Raw genomic sequence first — 16909 nt, 5'->3', positions numbered from 1 at the left:
CCCTTCACTGTTCTATAAGAAATTATAACACCTTGTGGAAGGGTCTGTAACTTTCACTTTCCAAATGCAGCCTTCATTTCTTTGCTCCTCCATTCACAAATCTGAACATCATTGAAAAGCAGGAGCAAAGAAAGGGTAGCAGACTCAGAGGATGGAGAACGTGCAGGGCAGAGCAAGGAAAGGCAGGCAGGGCAGAAAGCCCACATCAGCATCCCAGGCATATGGAGGGAGGGGAGAGCAGAGTACCATCCCACATGGAGCAAGGATGAATGTCAAGACCAGAGCAATATCAGTACTTGTCCTTGCAGGCAACTGCTACAACTAAGGCATACAGTTCTCAAGTGTGAGATAGTTCCTCCCTGAAATGAGAGGATAGTTTTGCTGTGCCTCAAGGATGAAACAGCCAAACAGTTCTGGCACCCTAGTAATCCATTTGCTCTTTCCATTAGGGGCTTACCTCCAACAGCCTGCTACCCACAACCCCACACACTCATCCTGAACTACTGACCACCATGTAACAACACAACACATATTTTAATTTTAGAAATACTACGCTGAAAAGAAGCAGTACCAAGCAGTAAGCAATTAAACTGTTCAAATAGGTTTGGTTTGTTGTTCTAAAAAGCTGTGACACTTACAGACTTGTGACCACTTCTTGTCATAAAGGAAGCAAAGCAGATAGGTAATAGAGATCCTCATCAGCCCTACCCCATGCAGTTGGCAAAAGGATTTTATCTTGAATAATTTGATAGAAAATTTAAGTAAACAAGTGAGACAAGAATCTTCTAGGCAGGAAAGCAATTTTGACAGTAGGTCAGCAGGGTACTTGTATTATGCAACTGCTGTCAAAAAATTAGCAGAAAGACTATCCATTTATTTCCTACAGTAGTCAGTTTTAGCCAATTCTAATAAAAGAGAACATCTTATTTCAGCTGCCTATTTCTTTTTTAAACACCTGCCATAGTACCAACTGCCCTTGGCCATTTTTGAACCAGCTATGACTAGGTAAGGAGAGAATGCTGACATTCTCAAATAGAACAGGATGGTCCCAGTGACCCCCAGGATCAAGAAAAGGCAGCCCAAATTCACCCTAATACCAGAGCATTCTGATTTGGCACTACGTACCAGAATCTGGGGTTACATGTAGTATTTTTGGAGTTTTGGATACCATGTCCCATTCCAGAAGCTTGAGGTAAATGTATCGTTCGTTCCAATTCAAAATAGCTTCCTAAGTTACAGGATGCTTTAAATATAACATGAGAGTCCCACAGAGGCTTCTGAAGAGTGTGCATGGCACCCTAACCAGGTATAACAAGGACTACAATGCCTTACAGTTATTTTTCTTTATGCCACAAAGACTAATTGTCACTAATGCTGGCTTTAAACTGAAGAGCCATAAAATGTTTAAAGTAAGCTAAGCCTGTTACCTTCAATGAGAATAAAGGTTTATGTGTATTAACAAGTATGGCTAACCGAGTGAGGGAGCCAAAATAGCCCAGCAGCTGGAATTTGGACTCTGAGCAAGTGAAAGGAGGTGATATGGTGTGAACACATGAAAAGCTGAGTTCTTCCTAATCCTCAGCTGCCATTGCTACAAATCAAGTGTATTTGGAAGGATTTTGGGGAAAGGTTAAAACCTATTTATGCACAGTGTCCAGGCACTGAACACCTGTGGCATAGATGATCACAACACCAGCTACGCATGTGAGAGGTACAGAAAGTAACTCTACCCTTGCCAGGGGATTTGCATGCCTTTAAGACATTGGACCCATTAGGTCTTCCTAAAAGAAGAGTAAGATCTCATTGACTTTCTGGAAAAATGGCTGCTAGCCACTGCTAACAAAAAGAGAAGTCACCTTGTACAAAGTACGTTCAAGATGTCATCTGGAGCCATTTGTAAGTTGGAAACTAATTATTTTCAGGGTATCTAATTCCAAAAAACATGGAGTGTCTATACTCAAAGTCACTGGGTAGAAAAAAAAGTTATTTCTTCCCCTGATAAATAAGAGCTGGGTACTCTTGTTCCTGAAATCTCTCAGAAGAACACAGAAACATCTCTACATTTTGGGGAAAAAAATATACTGTTCATGGACCTGAAAATGAAAGTTTTTAGGACTGCTCCCAAAGGATACCCAACAGTAGGGCTGGACTAAGCTTCAGAGCTAGCTTCAGGCTGATGGCTCACATGATCAAGCTTTTATTTCAATTAGACCCTTAAGTTACAACAGCAGCTAAATAAAATACACTTTTTTCTCATCTATGTAGCATGGTTTGACAGGTGATACCTGTTGGTTTTCAAATATATGATATTATGTAAATTATGAGTCAACACAATGTGACTGAACAGCACACTTAACATCCTTGTCCTCACTTGGTACTGGCAAGAATTAAATTCTTTATGAAGTGCCATGTATTAAGTATCATAATACACTTTTATCAAATTAGGTTTTAAAAATTCAGACAATTGTAACAAAAAGTCTATTTGAGATTTCACTCTCGGGTAACCTTTTTATTAAGGTTTTAATTACACTAGTACAGAGAAACAGCTCTTTAACATGCTGTATAAGCCATCCTTTTTCAATTAGCATTATCCATTTCAAAGCATACCACAGCTGACTTGCCACACACAGTTTAATTTCTTTCCTCAAAACTTGCAAGTATTGATTTTTACCATATTCAGCAAAAAATTCCCTCCTTCCTCTCTTCTTTCTCATGATCTTTCAGTGGAGATTAATAACTCACCTGCACACTGAGCATCGAGTTCTTTCTGCAAGAAAACTCAGTGAAAAAAGAAAAGCAGTATTTTTTTATGCTGAATGCTACTTAATGCTATATTATGTATTAAAATGGTGGCACCACAGGTACCTATGTGCAGAAACTTCTAGGTACACACAAAACAAATCAATTATATCAACTTATGTTCTCAGCTAGCTCCAGTCCACTATGAATTCTAGATTATAAAGAAAACCATTGCATTTGGTCCATCATTTTGATAATTTCAGAGTGCTACTGAAGGTTTGTTGGTTTTGTTTGCTTGGCTTTTTTTTAAATACCCACATTTTATAGAGTTATAAAATAACATACTCTTTGTGCTACTAATTAGACAACAAGAGTGACCAGATGGGAACTGCTATTGCTAGTACAGAAAGTTAATGTTAACGTATTTGCAGAGCTTATTTCTCTCTGTGTGTTTCACTTTTGCAATAGTGTATTCAGAATGGAGCTAATGACAAGGTTATCTGCTGTGTTATGAAGACAGGAATTTACTGAGTTCAAACATCAGACATTAATAAAAAGTTCTACCTGAAAAAAAGCTTATTGTGCATTTTAATTATAAAGTACTAACAGTTCAGCAGCTTTAAATTAATAATTTAACGATTACCTCCTGCTGTGCTTATTAGTTCTAAAGGATCTGCAAAATTATTAACAATTAAGTAAATCTGAGGACTTCCTGAAATATTACATCCACTATATTCTCAACTAAATAAACTCTAGGTCAAAGGCTGAGCAGTTTGTCAGACCAGAATATCCAGTTGCCAGGGAATATTGTTAAAACAAGAAAAGAATTAACATAAGTCATTTGAGTTGTGGACCTGTTTCTTTAGGTTAAGAAATATTCTCCTCCTCCTCCATAAAGACACAATAACTGTGGTTATCCCCACTTGTGAGCTTCAGTTCCCACAGTTAGCGCTGTGCCTCCCGTTCAAGGGAAGGGTTATGTTCCCCTCCCTTTTGCAGGAAAAAAAGCTGCAAAAACACTATGGAGTGTTTTCTTGGCATAAGGAGTAAAGCTAGCACCAAGAAATACTGACAGCATTTATAACTGAGTTTGTAATTGCACAGATGTCATCATTCAGCCCAACTATTTCATACACTGAACTCTTTTCACAGATAATGCCACACAAGCATTGATGATTCAGATACAATCCCACCCCAAAGAGAAAAGCTGCATTTAGCAGGTGAAATAAAGAAAGGGCTTCAAACCTACTGGCTATGTGTTGCATGTCAGAATAATCACAGCAGGTTTGATGATGTAACATCATTTAAGCCAGTATCTCAGCTATTACAGTCCATTATTCATATTAATCTGGCCTACATTCTAACGAGGCTAAATGTTTCTCCTGAAATTCAAAACATGGAGAGAATAGAGAAATAGAACCTTAAATAGAGCTATGCATGATGTCTGCATAGATACTGGGCAGAGTACATAATACTCCTTATATACCTCTGGCCTTCAGCAGCGAGCTTAGTATTTACTGATTATTTTAATCACACACACAGATAAGAGGGGCTGTCTTTCAGTTCCAAGTACGTGCTTGATTTAAAGGAGACACGTTTGACCAAGAGCTGCAGTTAGCTCCATATCCTTCCCGAAAGTTATTTGGTTGAGTACAGTACATGCATTCAAATCACATTGCATTCTGATGCTAAGATTTAAATAAAAATAATAATAAAAGGACTCTTCCTCCAAAAATCCCGAGTTTAAAGATACAACAACAAGCTGCATGGATTTTTCAGAACACTTTCTGCAAGGAAAGAAAACAGAAGCTTCTTATATCATGATTGTTTAACCAGAACGGAAAAAATACTACATCTTGTGCTGGAACTACTTTGTATTACAAAAATCAGGTATTTGTTGAAAGAAAACCTTCTCTTAAAGTGTTGGCAGCTCAGGTGAAATATCCATTGGGATTACTCCTCAGACCTGATATGGTATTTTTGATCAAGACAAGGAACGTTGCCTCCCTCAGAATAACTAATGCCTTACCTCTTAGACCACCTGCACAGCCAAGTTTAAACCTGTTCTGCTTTATTCAGAGCAGAGACTTGAATCAAGTCCCCTGTATACAGGAATGTTCTGATCCCCAGGCCTCAGAAACCATCTCTTTCTCTGGCCTGATCAATACTATTTAAAAAGAATGCAACTAGAGAATTTGCTCCCCCCCCTCCTGGTCTAACATACACATGCCACTCCTGGGTGATGAGAGATGTGACCATATCATACAAATGCTCTATATTCCAAACTGTCATTTAGAGTGTAGATTCTGACTACTGGAACATCTCAAATAAGCAACACTAAATCAGGAGGTTTAGGAGTTACTTGTAGGTTTCAGGCTCACAGAAATGCAATAATTCCTGATAACTGTGGCTGTAAACATACCAGAACTGGCTTGCAAATTAGTTTGAAAGCAAAGATACCCTCTAAAGTAACTGCTGTTTCTCATGACACTGACACATCCATACATATAGCAAACGGCTGTGCATAATAAAATTCAGAACGGTATAACTTTGGATAGGGTGACTTTGTTGCTCAGGAAATGAGCTACAAATTATCCCAAAGCAATGCTGACACCCACAGAAGAGTTATTTATCAACAACATATAGGAAAGTTTCGGTGTATTCTTAAAAGTAGGCCTGGAAGTATTTCATCTTCCTCTTACAAGCAACTGTTTTGGGTTAAATTGTAGGAGACTGGAAGAATGTGAAGCCACTCGTGTAAGAAATTACTAAAGTTTATATAGACATAAGATGGTCATTACATTAAATGGTTCACTCCCTCTCTCAGAAGTTGACTCAGTGTCATTTGAGTTGAGGGAAAAGGAAACATCTCTACCGAATAGTAGTTAAAAAGGAAGGCTTTTAGAGGACATGAAACTTACCTGTTAGTTTTGTGCAACATCACTTATTTATAATACTAATCTATACCTTTTGGTATTGTGAAGGACTTCACATCTGAAGATGAAACAAAACCTCTTGAAGTTACAGTTGTAGCTGTAGGACAGCTACTCAGCAGTTTAATTCACCAGAGATGGATGCTTAACAGGTGATGTGGAAATAGCATTTCAAGGGAACTTGTTAAATTTCTTCAGTTCAGTCAATACAGGTACACTTCACTCCTCTGATTATAATTTATGTACAGCACCACATGACCATCCAAATGACAGCTGCTGAATGCACAGTGCCTGACCCAGATAATCTGAGGTTTCTTCGCCTTCAAGAATAGAAGAAAAAAGCCAAGAGGGACTCCCTTCACCCATCATTTGCCTGTTGTAAGGCACTGATATCCCATGCAATAAAGACAACAGAAAATTAATATTCTCACACAGCTTCTCTAAAGGAAATGCAGTCACAGCAAGAAATTGACATGTATGCTAGGGAGTGGAGGAAAGGCAGGAACTAATCAGGAAAAGATGCTGGTAAAGAGCCAAAGAAATACAAGGAAAACCTTTTTGTTACTCCAGACTTCAAAATGCTAGAATAGGATTTTTTTTTTTCCCCCCGAAAAAGACCTGTTTCAGGCTGCTTGTATCAGAATAAGTAAACAGACAGGCTAATTAGGAAACATTAAAAAACCCCTCTATTCGGAAATACAGAACTGTATGGATAATCAAAGAGCGAATACACCAGCCATGAGTTACTGCACTGTTCTGGATAATATTTCTGCCATCTCAGATGATGATAATTTTTGCATACCTTTCAGCTCATTGCATCACCTGCAAGCCAGTCTGTCTCACTAGAAAAACTTGCTGTTCAGCAATAGTAAGTCACAAATATATAAAAAGGCTCTGCTATTGCGTCCATCCCTGTACAATCGTACGTTTTAGGTAACGCGGCAACACAGTACTTAATTAACTATGCCTAAAAGCCTTCTTACAGAGGATTAGCTCTATAAAATTAATGAATTCTGCTTGCTTCCAGACAATTCATGCAAGCTGTACGAGAAAATAACCTGCTTTGCTGCCCATGTCAACTTGGAAAGACCAGGTTTATGCACATGATCACGCCACTGGTGACAGCTCCTAGCATTGCCAACAATCATAGAATGGTTAGGGCTGGAAGGCACAATCTGCAAGTCTCATTCATTTCAGTAGGACTGACAACTTTACTAAGAGTCTGTCAATACTATTTTCCTACCTCTGCTATCTGCTCATGACATCTCATGACAGAATTTGTTCTAGAGGGTAAGATGCAGGGTGGGGACTGGAAAAATATTTTTTTAAATCTTCACATATTATTTTCTAATTCCATTATTAAAGGAGCGTGAAAGCTGCAGAGTGACCTTAACTCTTCTCCATTTGTTTCTATCTCCTCCTTTCCTGTTCCCACCCCTCTACATTATTCAGGCACTTATTTTTAGATAAAGAACAGATAAGCAGAACAATCCATTTCAGGAGAACACATCTTCACCGATCACGCAGCTGACTGACTGTGACTCCTGTGTCATATGCAGTTGACTATTCAGCAGTGAGCTGATCCCCTCGACTTATTAGATAAAGAACAGATAAGCAGAACAATCCACTTCAGGAGAACACATCTTCACCGACCAAGCAGCTGACTGACTGTGACTCCTGTGTTATATGCAGTAGACTATTCAGCAATGAGCTGATCCCCTCGACTTAAAGGAAGGGAAGGAAATACAGTGTCTCAGACAGCATTTTAAAGTGTCCTTTAAAACTGAACTGATGTGCCAAACAGCCTCCTTGCCCATTGTTTTAAGAGTATTTTCCTCAACAGAAGCATAAGCAATGCACAATCATATCATGCTTTTGTCAGGCTTTAAAGACCTTCAGGTTTTCTTTCCTGCTTCTCAGGTAGAGAAGTGCAAGCTGAGTAGGAATTATATGGGGCTGGCTGATAAGAGTGCAGGTCAACAGACAGTTTAAGCCACAGCTCTAGTTCCAGGGTGCCCACTTTATGTCTAGGTGTGTGTAGAGAAGTGCAAGCTGAGTAGGAATTATATTGGGCTGGCTGATAAGAGTGCTGGTCAACAGACAGCTAAGCCACAGCTCTAGTTCCAGGGTCCAGGGTGCCCACTTTATGTCTAGGTGTGAGCTAGCTTCATATTGGCACAATACTAGCTTCCCCCTTCAGGAAGCTCCTTGAAACATGCAGGCATAAGACTATAGATGGGATGAAGAATCCTGGTGTGGTAGACTGTTGCTGTCATCTTTCTCAGGAGCTCAGAGGTAACTCGGAGGCGGTATGACTTGCTGCATAACAGAAGAGCACAGAGCCTCCATGAAAAAGGATGAATCTTTTTGTTCTCTGTGGCCCACCCATAGACAATCTTATTGCTTGTTGGCAGTTAGAGTATAATGAACATGTCTGCATGTAAACCCTATGTGCCTGCATAGAGGGATACTACACACATGTAGGCAAAAGCACCATGGCACATTTCGTATTAAAAGCAATTATAAGACCCTTTAAGTTGGAGTGTTTGGGATTTAGGACTCATCTTGCACAAAGAAAGTCTAATCCTATCTCAGGGCAGCTGTGGATCAAACAGTCCATAGACAAGTGCACAGCATCCACCAGCAACATTTAGAGCTGTCTGCCCTTCTCAAGAAGGGTATTTTCCTCACAGTTATCTTCCTTCCCCCACTCCTCCCCAAGAATATCTTCAGAAAGCAAATACAGCTTTCCTTTTTCCCCACGGTAAGATTGTAATTATGGCTAAGTTCACACCTCAGCTCACTTATGCAAACTGCTGATTAAGGGGAAAATCTGATCTGTTTGGAGATATATTTATGTGAAAGATGCCAAAGAAAAAACAGATTCTAAGAATATTATCATCAAAAGCTATGTATTACACTGTGTTCCAACCAGCAGGCATTCCTACTCCAGCTCCCCCTGAAAGAGGGTAAGTTCATTCCTGCATGGCTGCTTTTCCTCTCTAAGGCAGGCTACAAAATCCAATCCCTCCCCAAAGCAATGCTCCCAACTAAAAACTGGGCCTCAATGGGAAAAAGTTCAAAACATTTAACAGTGCTTTCTGACACTTCTACTGCTGGAAATGCAGCCAGCTGTGTGAAAAGGTAACTCCTCCACACCTCTGGGAATCCAGCCATTGCAGATTCTCTCCTGCTCATCATACACTCTCAAAAGCCCTGTAAGAATCATATAGCCTTTGGGCATATTGAGTATACTTTAAGAGAGTATAACTGAGACAACGGGTTATTTGAGAAACAACTGTTTTTTCAGTTCTGATTGTGTCATATACAGTGCAAGTGCCACAGCCCCAGCCCTCGACTAACAGCCTTTAGGTAAGACTGAATTAGTAATAAACAAAATAATCAACACCACACAGCGCAGGCTGCAAAATGTCATGAAAAGGCCTACAGAAATATGTTGGCACCTCTCTGTACTTACCTTGGGTGGGATAAGGAAAGAAATACCAAAACTATTTACCATAGTGAAATTAGTATAAGTTTATGAATTGAGTTTATTTTTGTGGACTGGGGTGGTTTTTTGGTTGTTTTTTGCTTGTTTGTTTCTAATACCACTGACAGAACAGCTACCTTGGCAACTACTATGCCGCTTCTGCAAAAGCGGTTATGAAAAGTTCCTCTCATCATCATAGGACTTAGTATTAAGGTAAATGTGGCTCTATCTTCAGAGAAAGGAATCTTGTGCATAAGAATAAGGGACATCAAATAATACAGAGCTTTACAGTATGAATATGAAATAGCATAGTTAAGATTTCAGAAGCTCACTGAGGACTTCAAATCATGATTGCAGGGATATCAATTTGGTACACATAAGTTAACAGACTGTATTTTTTCATTATGAAAAAAAAGTTTTCAAAGCAGTGTAGGTGGCTTTTTCTGCAGTGGAGCAGACCTCTTGTTTGCATTCTATTTGCTTGTTTGATTAAATCATTCTGGTATTACTTTTAAACGCTGTTATGTAAGTAACCTCTCTTGTCATTGTACTGCAAAATAAGCCTTCTGCAGGTGATTGGTGGAGGAACCAAGATGTCTCTAAAATGATCTGAACATTGTGGAACAGATTTGAGACTGTCAGAAAGAAAAATGATTTTTTTTTTTTTTTTTTAAAAAGAAGGCAGTAGTAGAAAGCAGAGTTCCTAAACCAGCAGTTACACAGAACTATCTAGTTTGATAAGAGAAGGGTAGGTAAGGGAAATGCTTATAAATTTCCTGAAAACCATCCAATGTTAAAAACTTCTAAGAGACTGAGCTAATTCAGGTAATAAAAGCACTCCACTGCAACACCATAAAATATTGCTCTTAGGAAAAAAAAATGAACAAAAACCTCACCAAACCAAAACCAAAAAGATGGCTTGGAAATAGACTAATCTGTAATCAACAGATACACCAGGTAATTAATTATTAAATCACATGCTGTTTGTCAGCAGCAAATGGAAGGCTTCTGCATAATTTAAGACTGTACTTTAAGCACTATTGAGTCTTCTGCTTGACAGGTCTAATTTTCATCTAATTACTGCCTCCCCTAAAAGAAGAGACATATATCCCTATCTCTGCCCAGTTTTATCACCTAGACTTCAAAAATTTACAAGCACTTACATGTTTATTTTCTAGAAATATAATTTTGTATTCCCATTCGTAGTTGTTCTACCTGCTTCTCCCCAAACAGACAGCACCAGAGAGGCCCCTATCAGCAGAAAGAGACATCACTGTAAAAAACAGAACTGGAAACTTATTTAAAAGAGACAGTATTGTCCTTCTTAAAAATATACTAACTGGAACTGTCTTCCTGAGGCATCATCAATGCCAGGTTGTACCTTGAACTGTTATATTTAAAGTCCACATTATATATTCTTTGCTCAGATCTAGCTGCAAAGATCCCCTATTTTGCTAGGCCAGGTCAGAGTGTACACAACTAGTTCACTGCTATTTTCCAACCTAAAAAAGCTTAATGAAGCTTTTTTTGCTCACTTACTCTGGAGATGGTCAAGGGCATGTTGAAGTCTTTGCCCCCTTGCAGTCGGAAACCCCATGGTCCAGGTCCATTCAGAGTCACGCTATAAGCCATTCTGTACCTCTTTCACAAGGCAACAACAAGGCACTGCAGAACAGAAGGACGGGGTAGACAGAGAAAGCATGAAAAAACAGGATGAGAAAAGAGAAGAGTTTTATATAACAAAAGCAATTCTCTTTCTGCCTTGCCTGTTCAGTCGTGCTGGGATATCACCTAAGAATAGATGGGAGCTATAATGCAGATGCTGATATCCCAGCTGAGTAGGGCCCATAAAAGGTTTGTAACCAGACACTTACTATGCAAAGACTTCATGACTCAGACGTCTAATATAGCCCCCAGGGAAGGGGACAGATCTTTCTAGGCTGCTCAAGCCCCTCTTCATGCTCAGTTACTTTATGGGCAAAACACATTTTGTAATAAAACAAGCAAACAAAATTCCATGCTAAAATCCCAAACACCCAAATCACTTTACTAACCTGTTAACAATTACATAGCCATTTGTAACTTCTGCTTCTGAACGTATGTTTATTGCACCATGATATACAATGTACTACAAACAAGTTCCTTTTACACAGATCTTTCCATATGTAGCAGGAAAGGAACAAAAAAAAAAAGTGTTTAACTGAAAAAAAGCATATACTAAATGCATTTGGCATCACAAAAAACCACCACTTCATGTTTGACTCTTAGTTCCACAGCCCTTCCTTTCTCAAGAGAAAATTAAAATTTATTCTTTTAGAATGCAGATAGAAATCTTATGGGTTATTTCTAATCAGCATTTCATTTCCATGGCAAAAGCATAGTTTCACCACATACCTGTCTCATTATTTCACCTTAAGTCTTCTAAAGGCATAACACTTAAGTGGACAGCTAAGAATACAAATAGCTAGCAAATTGCTCCCTTAATTCATTCATTGATTTTTTCATAGTTTATATTCCAGTTATTAGGTGCTCCATAAAACTTTATAACTATTGTTCAGTAACACTGGATAGCATTTCTGCCTTAGATTTGGAATAGTTAAAACACAGAGAACAAGCGAAATACAAACAAAAAGCTTCTGCTCTCAGGATAAAGCTATAAACATTAAATAACACTTACCCCTTTCAAGTCATTACTATGTGCTCGACCTCCAGAACCACTCTACTGTATCTCTGCAACATCCCTGCCTTCACCCTCCATTTACAAATAAATTCCCATTGTTAAGGTGAGAAGGGGGGGGAAAAAAAAAAGAAAAAAAAAAAGTGCATGGGTTCTACTCTGATAATCAAAAAGAAACTTAAACCATATAATGCATTAGAGTGACATAGCTCAGTCTGAATGCTGATAATAGGTCACTCTGCCTATACAGCTACCTTAAAATGTGATAGAAAACTGATGGTGAAAGGGCAGAGAGCAAACACTACCAGGGCCTCAGTCTTTATCTGAAAAGATTGTAAATAATTTTTCAAAACCATAAGGCAATAGAATCAGAATGGCAGAAAAGCCATTTGTACAAGCAAATAATTATGCTCCACATGGATACTAGACTAAACCACATAATCATATTTTTTACTCAGAGGTCCAAATTAAACCACAGCAATTCACACGGATTTGAGTGAAAGTTGCACTCAGTGAGCAGAACTGGCCCAAACCAACATCAATGCAGAAAGCAACACAGAGCTTGAAAATAAAATGGGTTTCTGATGTCTCACAAATGCCTCGAGTGCGCATTTACATTAACAGTATTTGGAACCTACCCTATATGAGGCCAAAATTATTACTTTGAGGGGAGAGAAAACTAACTTGTTACACTTCAAATAGCAGAGTTTTCAGGCCTGCCAGTTTATCCAGTAGGTCTCTTTCTAAATGCTGGCATTGGATATTTTTATTTAGTTAGTTATTGTAAAAAAAAAAAAAAAAAGCATGCACAAAAAATTGAAGGTAAATTCCCATTGCACGATTCCTTTCCTTTTCCTAGGAATGCACTGATGTTTTTTAGTGCCCTTTCCTGGCTCCATTCGAAGAGTTTGGGAGAATGGAATAAAAACAGGAGTAAGATAAACATGGCAAGTCATTGCTTCACTAGTAAAGATTGTATCACAGAAAAATGTATTAGAAGAAATACAGGTTATGTTTTTATGGACTGTGAATTCTGTGTGCATTACCTTCCTACACCAGTCATTTGGTTTTTTTTAAAAAAAGGAGAGGGAAGCAAAATCCCTCTGAATAAAACTGCACAGACATCAAGCTGAATAGAGCTAAGCATTAAGAATCAGGGATGCTACTTAATCAGACACTATGTGCTTCTGTCCTACTTTCACATGTGTAACATGCCATTTGCTTATCAGTTCAGGACAACTGAAAGGGTCTGTGAGATCCTTCAGGCTGGGTGGTGTGCTAGGAAACTAAGGTGGTAATCTCATTAGAGGCACTGTCATTGAAATGTTAAACTGAGGTCACTTGTTCCTACTCCTTTGGTTTCTGTCTGTGTCTGCAGGAACGTTCAGCATAGCTTGGCACTTTTAAAAAGAAAGTGTAGAGGGGTATGCCAGTGTCCTGGCCAACATTCCCCTTTAACACATCAGAACCACAGCTCTTTTATGTGCCTGCACTATCACTAACAGGTGCATTCTGGAGTAAAAATATTCCCCATTTTCCTTTGTCCAGGTCCCTCTAAGTCCTGTCCCTCCTGCGTCTGTTTCCCCTCTGCCTGCCTGGAGAAAGCTCCGTGTCTAATAACGAAGGGCAAACAGTAAAGAAGCTCATGCTGTAGTCACAGCTTCATTTGCTGGGTACACTCTTAGCAGAGGTCTCATTTGTCTTCTACAGACTTTTAATAGCAGCCTCTGAACAAGAAAGCTGGTAATCCACTGATGACTATTTCAATCCTGCCCTGTTTTCAAAGGTGAGAGACACAGGTCTTCTCATGGTGTCAAACACCCAGAGCAAACCCAGGAAGTGGATTTGTACAGCAGGTACAGTGCCATCGTGGCTATCAGCACAAACCTCAGTAAAACCTTCTGGGAAACCTGGGGATCAAATAAATTGTGTGCACACAACAGACAGGCCCCTTGTTTTCAGAAGCTTGTGATGTTTAGACTAGGTTTTACTTGCTTTATATAACTGCCTGTTAGACTGTTCCAAAAATCATTTTTTGTTTGCTCAAATAACAGTACTTTTTTTTTCTCTTGGTGTGCCTCTTCCCTTCACTCTCCAGACACTCTCTCTATGTCAAAATCTATGACTTGCTTATAGTTCCCTCCCTTCAGAGAGAAGCTATGCTGAGTCAGATGAGGTCACTGGTGTAAGGAGTGACATTTAAAGAAAAAAACATATTCCAGGAGCAGGGTGACATTTTCTCTACAGATACCAAAACAGAAGATTGTCCAGAGCTCACCAGGTTCCCTAGAGCTGTCCCCATCTGACTGATGGGAACAGTTGTGAGGAAGCTGGATGGGTACCAGGCTCTGCAAGCTCTACTAGAGGAGAGTGCTGCCACCTCCAGCAAACACTTCAGGGCCTGAGCAGAGCCGTCTGTCCACAACTATGTCAGAGATGTTACACTAGCGGAAACAATTCACATATGCTAGGAGACCATGCTGTATGACAGTGACCTGACTTTAGGAAAGTTACAACTGCATGCTTGGGAGTGCATAGCCATTAAGTGAATGAAATAAAACCCACTAGTGTCAATGCTAAATTAAGGTGGAAGGAAACAAGTAATGGAAACTCCAATTGTTCAATTTGCTACTACTTCATTACGCTGGCCACATTACTCATCGGTTATATTTTAGCTGCTGTGGTAGATGTGCTCGTACAAGAGCCCTGAATTACTGTTACTGCAGCAACAAGGTTGTATCATTTGTATTATTAAGCATTTCAGAAGTAGATTGCTTGAGAGCCCAACTTCTGATCTGCAATAGACTATGCTTTCTTGGCATATAAAAAGACACATGAAAGTTCATGGTTTCAACAAAGTTTTATGTTTTTCTTAAGGCAAGTGAAGGACTTGGCCTGCAGAAGAATAAACTATCATTTCTTCTTTGATAAAAAGATCTTCAACAAGCTGGACAGACATTCCTTTAAAAAGCAATCGGACAAAAATATTGGCTGTTTTTGTTTCAGTCTCCCTCACCTGAGGGAGTGGAAGTAGGAGAAGGCAGCACTCAGCTTTATGACAAACATGTCCTTTTTATCTCATGGATAAGAAGAAACAACAACTTTATCTGGGGTATGATCTTCATTACAATCCACAGGACAAAATAGCACACATTTACTACATATTGGTTAATACTGATTATTATTAAAGAATTTGAAACAGACACATTAGAGATGTAAAAGCTTTTTAGCTCTGAATTCCTACCTTGCAAATGTCAAATTGAATATAAAAGTAATTACCAAGACCAAAGATTTTTCCCACAAATTCAGTATTACTCCCAAAGCCAAATATTCTACAATGCAAAAGAGCTCATTGCCATCTCCTTTCCTTCACCACTGAGCTCTGAACTCAGTTGAGCTAATCCTACTTGTTCCTTCACGTACCGCTTTGTTTCACCCATTTAGTCAAAAGCCTTCAATTCTCACAGATAAGCTTTGTATTTCTGAGTTCCTCTTAGTCCCTTTATCAAGTTGTCCAAAGTCCTGTATCTTGATTTTTTTTAAGAAGCTACATTTTCTGTCACACCTGGCTTCATCAAATTCTGCTTTACCAGTACTAGAAATAGTAATGTGGTTTGTGGATCCCAAGAGAATATTGTACTTCTGAAGAGGTACGCCAGAGCAATATAATGATGGAGTACTCTGTCCCTTGTCTGTAATATGCCTTCAGAAATGCATCTCAAACTGTTTTCTGCTTGGCTGTTTGCTGCTGTCAGTATCACCTTTCCAATTAATCAAATTCACTGTTTAGCCTCACCTTATCCTTCGTCATGACCACCTTCACCATCATAGAAAAATGACATTTCATACTTTTTTTTTTCCCCCTGCCATGACCTCTTTTCACTACCACAAAAGACTGGGTATACACCATAGTATAGTCAGATTTGATCTTTAAAAGGTTGGAAGATTTTTCTTAACTATGTTAAACCGGAAACCACACCTGTGGACAGACAGGCTACTGAGAGAAAGGAAAAGGTACCTGGTTCACAAAGTTTTACAAAGACTTTTTTGCCCCTGTATTACAAAAAGACTTAAGTGTATGTTACTAAGTTCTCACCTTACCAGCATTTCAGTCATTGTTTTTAAAGGCACCCACTACAGCGTGTAATACTTAACACTCCTATGGCACCTACCTAGCCAAGATATCAAATTTCTTTTTTTTTTTTTTTTAAGAACACCTAAACACCTGTTGTTTTTTCCATCTCCTTTTTATACATGTAGCCATAACACTTAGGTTACCACCTTTAGGTCACAAAATGAGACAACAGCGTGCTTCAGGTAACAGCCCTGGGTTAAAACGCAGGACTCTGTTTCTACCAACATAGGTCCTTGAACCAGAAAGAGAAGGCTGCAGAATGCGCTGCTGTTCTGTTCTTATTGTTCTTTCCGGACTCTGGGCTGAAAACAGGGAAGTTTATAGCAACCCTGGGACTACTGTAATTTGCACCTTGCTTCAGGGGGAACCTACTTGACTGTTCTGGCCTACAGGAGAAAACAGCAAAAGGAAAAAAGACAAACCAAACAAATCCGAGTACATGCACACACACACAAAAAAATGAGGTTATGTGCAGATCATTGTCAGCTCCACACAGACCAGGGACTGAGCTGTGACATCAGTGTCACAGGACCTCTATAATGTTGGCTTGTCTCCAGAGAGCCCGAGGTTTGGCACAGTGCAATGAACATACAACAAGGCTCAGAAGGGGGGTCCCGGGCTGCCAATGCAATTCCTCTGCTGCACGAACTCCTCAAGGATCAGTGCACCGCGCCGATGCAGCCGAGTGTCCTGGGTGTGCCCACGTGCACAGGGATGCAAGATTTAATCTTAAATGGAGCAGACGCCCAACAGTGAGACTGCAGCCAGATGATCCACTTACTCGTTTCTGCCTTTCCAGTACAGGCTTTGCTGGGTCACCTTTTCCCCCAGAGAAACTCTTTAGGGCTGCAGGGAGCCTTTTAAAGGCAGCAAGTGGCTCCCACCCTACAGTGCTAGTGCCTTTGGCTAGCACAGCTCCTACGCTTCCCCGCTGA

At 39.5% G+C, this 16909-nt stretch overlaps 1 protein-coding gene across 1 annotated transcript in view; it reads right to left on the bottom strand.

The window, feature by feature from the left end:
- The window catches only part of LOC104526210 (LIM domain-binding protein 3), a gene marked incomplete at its 3' end in the record, with an annotated part of 54849 nt that extends 44022 nt beyond the window's left edge, over positions 1-10827 (bottom strand). The window contains exon 1 of the mRNA XM_010169594.1: positions 10702-10827. Coding sequence (XP_010167896.1) covers positions 10702-10794 — 93 coding nt within the window. The remainder of the gene's footprint in view (positions 1-10701) is intronic.
- Between the last annotated feature and the right edge of the window lie 6082 nt (positions 10828-16909).

The sequence above is a fragment of the Antrostomus carolinensis genome, unplaced genomic scaffold (assembly GCF_000700745.2).
Source record: "Antrostomus carolinensis isolate BGI_N321 unplaced genomic scaffold, ASM70074v2 scaffold35906, whole genome shotgun sequence".
NCBI classification, from domain to species: Eukaryota; Metazoa; Chordata; class Aves; order Caprimulgiformes; family Caprimulgidae; genus Antrostomus; species Antrostomus carolinensis.
This window is presented reverse-complemented; position numbering and strand designations above follow the sequence as displayed.